This window comes from Leptosomus discolor, chromosome Z (assembly GCF_034619465.1).
Source record: "Leptosomus discolor isolate bLepDis1 chromosome Z, bLepDis1.hap2, whole genome shotgun sequence".
NCBI lineage: Eukaryota > Metazoa > Chordata > Aves > Leptosomiformes > Leptosomidae > Leptosomus > Leptosomus discolor.
In genome coordinates this window covers 65311296-65316272 of record NC_141419.1, presented here as the reverse complement: position 1 = coordinate 65316272, position 4977 = coordinate 65311296, and the positions used below count along the sequence as shown (strand labels likewise).

Here is a 4977-nt window from a genome sequence, read left to right as displayed (position 1 = left end):
GCGGGGCGTCAGAGCCCCGGGGCGGGGTGGCAAGGTGGTCGGGGAAGTTCCAGACTTCCCATGGAGGGCGTTTCTGCTTTTCCTCCGGGTCTCTGGGTCCCGCTCAGTCCCCGGGCGGGGGGCTGTCCTGCCCTACCCTGCCCTTCCCCGGGGGTTGCTTCGGGTAGAGGGCCACGCCGGGCACCCTGCCTGGGCACACGGCGTCCCGGAGCCGGCCGACCTGCCTCCGCTCGGCGTTCCTTGCCGGTAGGTGGCATCCCCCGCCCGCGCAGAGCGCCGCCGGGAGTGGAGCGGCGCGGAGCGGGGCCGGCCGCGGGACTGGGGACAGGGTAGCCCCCGCGGCCCCAGGGGCGGCAGGGCCCTACCTGGGGAAACGCCCCTCATGGCTGTGCCGCCGCTGCTCGCCTTCCTTCTTTTCTTTCTCGCCCTTTTGAGAAGGCACCTGCCGGTTTGTTGGGACGGGAGCGAGCGGAGGATGCACAAAGACGAGTCGCGATCTCCAAGGGCTGCAGTGACACCAGGTCCTAACTGGCTCAGCTGCCCTCCGGAAAGCAAGCCCCTCAGCGCCACCCCCACCGCCACCATCCCCCAGCCCTGCGGCGACAAATGAGCGCTGGCAGTATTGCTCAAATCTACCAGGGGTGTTCCCGCCCCCCCGCCCCGAGGCCACCCCGGCCGGCCACATCCAGGAGGACCAGCACCCCAGCCGGGGCCCTCCCGGCACTCTGGGGCCGCGGTGCTGCCGGAGACCCGCCGGTGCTACACGCTCAGTGAAGCACTGGTGCGCCCTGCGTGGGTGTTAGCAGGAGATCGTGGGCAGATCCAGCTCTTCTGGTTTGTCGCTACAACGGTTCTTCCCCATAAATTTTTTAACTCCACCGTTCTTCCTATTTAAGAGCGTGGGTTTTGTTTGCAAGATGGTTTTAAACGTTCAAGCACGTCAGAAATTACCAGGAGAAAAGCAAGAATAAAAAGGAGTAAAAAGGAAGAATCCAGCTCTTTGTAAAGACAAGAAACTTCTTGGAGAGGAAAAGTCCTCTTTCTGCCTGCCTTTTAGTAACTGGCCCTAGGACCCCAAAACTAATTCAAAGAGGCATTTTACGTCCTTTGAACTATAAATCTCGAGTGACATTATCAGTCTTTCCACAGGAAAAAAATAGTAGTCAATTACTGGGTTTGGGGGTTCTTTTTTTCTTCTTTTTTTTTCTCCCCCCCCCCCCCCTTCTTTTGTAACTTTTGGTGATATTCTCCTGCAGGCGCTTTAGTAGTGAACAAAATGTAAATAGGATTATTTGGAAATAGTAGAAAGGATTATGTCGTAAATCCATGGAACGGAGGGTGGCTTGTAGTTTTGGATTAGGACAATATACGGAGAAGGTATTTCAAGAAAATGGTGTTGTGTGGGTTGTTTGAGAAGCGAGATTTGAGCAGTAAGGACGCCCGGCATCAGTTTGCCCTTCTCACGACAATTTCTGCCGGAGTACGAAATGCTCTCCTACTCCTCCCATCCCAATCGGATTCTGATCGTGGTTTATCCTGCCAGAACTGGGAGGGATGGGAATTTTCAAAGCTTTTCTTTTTAAAACCATGCTGATTGCATTTATGTCCAAGTTTGGGTTTTTTCTTTCCCTTGCCAGCCCTCCCACAATGGAGATCCTCGCTCTTCTGCTGTCCTCGCACAGATCACCTGAAACTGGGAACGGTGGGACTTAATTAGGAAGCAATCCTTTGTGTCGCTTTCTCGGAAGTATTGCTCCTACACAGAGCAGAATTCGCATTTAAAAGGCTGGTGAATTGTTTTCCTTTGCATACGAAAGAGGTGACGCTAATTCTCTGTTAGTGTTTCCCATAATGGAGGGAGCTGCTTCTCTCCCTTTAAAAACAACAGCCTTACAAATAAACTGTGAGATTAGCGGTGTGCTTTGGAGGCGGTTCCTTGGGAGCTTGCAAGGTCGACATCGAGAGATATTTGATTTAATTCTTAAATGAATTAAACTCTGGAGGGCGAAGGGTGTGTGGAGGAGATGTCTCTAAAGCACTCTCTCACCACTTCCCTCTCCGGCCTGTTTTTTTTTTTTTTTCCCCACTCCTTCCGACGGGCAGCAGGACCCCGTCCTTGGGGGCAGCCCAAGGAGACGCAGAGCTCCCGGCACCCTGCGGACGGCTCCTGGGAAGACGCTCCACCACTTTGGGACAGACTTGCACTTTTTTTTTTTTTTTTTTTTTTTTTTTTCCGGGGGAAGGGCTGCGTATTGTCTTTATTGCCCCCATGTTCCACTGAAGACGGCCCCGGCCGCCCCGCGGCCCCCTAGAGCCGCTCCTGGCTGGGCGAGAGCGGGGGGCCGGGGCGGGCGGCGAGGCACTCCGCGTCGAGGGGGAGACACGGCGCAGCCCGGGGCCGCCACTCGCCCCGCCGCGCTCTGACGCTGTGAGCCATGTGATGGCCCCCTCGCTATAAGGCGGGGAGGAAGGCCGCCCTCTCTGGGACTCGGCCCCAGCCTTCTCATCGTCTTTCCTAAGGCCCGGCAAGGCGCCCGCTCCGCCCTCCCTCCTGGTCAGCCTCCTCCCCTCTCCTCCTCCCAGGACTAGGCGCGCTGCCTCCTGCCCCGCATCCATTAATGTCTGGGGGCTGAGGTGAGGAGAAAGAACGGGGAACCGACTTCTAGGCGCGGCGGCACAGCCCCCCCCGCCAAACCCCGACCCCAACAAAAAACCAAAAAAAACAAAAAAAAGAACAAAAAAACCAAACAAAAGACCCCCAAAAAGGGGGAGGGGAAAAAAGAGGGAAAGAAATCAAAAAAACAGCAAAAAATACCCCGAAAGAAACCCCAAACCAGCCGCCGCCAGCGCTCCCGCGGCGCGGCGGCGGCGCTGGGGGCCGGCGCGGCTCGGAGCGGCCCGCCTGCCCGCGGCGGCGGCGGCGGAGGCGGCGGCGGGGCGGCTCTCCGCGGAGCGGCGCGGGGGCCTGGCGGCGGCGGGGAGGGCGCCCGCCCGCCCGCCGCGCCGCGCCGCGCCGGCCGCCACCGATGCGCTGCCCCGCCGCCGCGCCATGACCCTGAGCTCAGAGATGTCCGAGGCGTCGGCGCTGGCTGAGGAGACCGACATCGATGTGGTGGGCGAGGAGGACGACGAGGAGGACGACGAGGAGCCGCAGCCCCGCCGCCGCCGCCGCTCCTACCCCGAGGATGACGACGACGAGGAGGAGGAGGAGGAAGAGGACGAGGAGGATGTGGGCGACCTCCACGACGACGCCCTGCTGCCGCGGTCGCCCGTGCGCGGCGGTGGCGGCGGCGGAGGCGGAGGCGGCGGCGGCGGCGGGGCGGGCGGCGGGGACGGTGCCGGCGGCTCTCGGCCCCCCTCGCGGGGCGGCCCGCAGAAGGCGGTGGCGGGCGGCGGCGGCGGGGCAGGCGGCGGCGGCGGCGGGGCGGGCGGCGGCGGCAAGAACAGCCTGGTGAAGCCGCCCTACTCCTACATTGCCCTTATCACCATGGCCATCCTGCAGAGCCCCAAGAAGCGGCTGACGCTGAGCGAGATCTGCGAGTTCATCAGCGGGCGCTTCCCCTACTACCGGGAGAAGTTCCCCGCCTGGCAGAACAGCATCCGCCACAACCTCTCCCTCAACGACTGCTTCGTCAAGATCCCCCGGGAGCCGGGCAACCCGGGCAAGGGCAACTACTGGACGCTGGACCCCGAGTCCGCCGACATGTTCGACAACGGAAGCTTCCTGCGCCGCCGAAAGCGCTTCAAGCGGCAGCAGCTCCCGGCGCCCGAGCTGCTGCTGCGCGCCGTGGACCCTGCCGCCTTCCTCCCTCAACCCCCGCCCCAGCCCCCGCAGCAGCCGCCCTGCGCCTACGGACCCTACGGCTGCGGCTACGGCCTCCAGCTCCAGCCTTACCATCCCCACTCCGCCCTCTTCGCCTTCCACCACCCCTCCCCGCAGCCCCGCCAGCCCCCCGCCGCCCCCGGCAGCGCCCCCGGCGCGGCGCTGCCCCCCGCCGCCGCCGCCGCGCCGCCGGGCCCCTTGCTGCCGGCGGCGGAGCTGGCACGGACGCCCTTTGGCTACGCGCACCCACTGGGCCCGGCGCTGGCGGCCTCGCTGCACGCCGCCAAGCCCGGCAGCGGCGCGGCCCTGGCCCGCTCGCCCTTCTCCATCGAGAGCATCATCGGGGGGGGCCCCGGCCCCGGCCCCGGCGCGGGCAGCAGCTGCGCCTCGCAGTCGGCCGCGGCGCCGGGGCTGGCCCGCTCGCTGGGGAGCGCCGGGGGCGGCCTGCCGCCCGCCGCCGCCTTGCCCGCTGCCCCCGGCTTCGCGGCCCGGATCTCTAACTGTTAAGGGTTTGGGAGTCTTTCCGAAGGTAGGATCTGGGGTATCTCTTTTCTCCGCCGCTCGGATGCCCGGCGGACGCTGCCCGGAGGGGCTCTGGCTTTGCGTGGGGATTGCGCGGTGGGGCTCGGGGGGCACCCACTGTATTTAAGCAAAGCCGGGTCTACATGCTGCACGGGCAGGCGGTCACGCTATTGGAAAGTTACTCGTTAATCCTTAAAAAGAAAAAAAAAAAAAAAAAAAAAAAAAAAAAGATGGTGATAAATAACGTCTCTAAACCGTTTAAGTTCAGAGATTCTCAGGTTTAGGAGCTTGAAAACAGTAATGTACAGGAAAAAGAAAAAAGGCTTGAGGGAGGACAGCAAAGCAATACTTTTTCATTTTAGTACACTTGTCTTATGTACTTTTATAAAAGAAAAGAAAAGATTAACATGTTTACACAGAAGAAAGTCAAGATTATCATTTCTTATTTTAACCTGTGTTTTGTATTATAATAGACTTACGGAGTTTTTTATTTTGTACTTTATGCGTATTCTTTACAAGGAATATTGTTAAAAATTACTGGCAAGTATTATTGTACCATTTTAATGTAAAATTTTTACACATTTTCAAAAATAAAATTTTTAATTTTCAAAAAAAAAAAAAAGCAAAATCAA

The 4977-nt window shown here is 60.0% G+C and overlaps 1 protein-coding gene across 1 annotated transcript; it reads left to right on the top strand.

The window, feature by feature from the left end:
* Positions 1 to 3049: 3049 nt before the first annotated feature.
* On the top strand, positions 3050 to 4330 carry FOXD1 (forkhead box D1). The gene has a single exon (XM_086480246.1). It carries the CDS (start codon positions 3050 to 3052, stop codon positions 4328 to 4330), a length of 1281 nt encoding a protein of 426 aa, XP_086336372.1.
* Positions 4331 to 4977: the final 647 nt, after the last annotated feature.

Coding starts and splice junctions, on each gene's coding strand:
- FOXD1 (XM_086480246.1), top strand. CDS start 3,050: ATGACCCTGAGCTCAGAGATGTCCGAGGCGTCGGCGCTGGCTGAGGAG.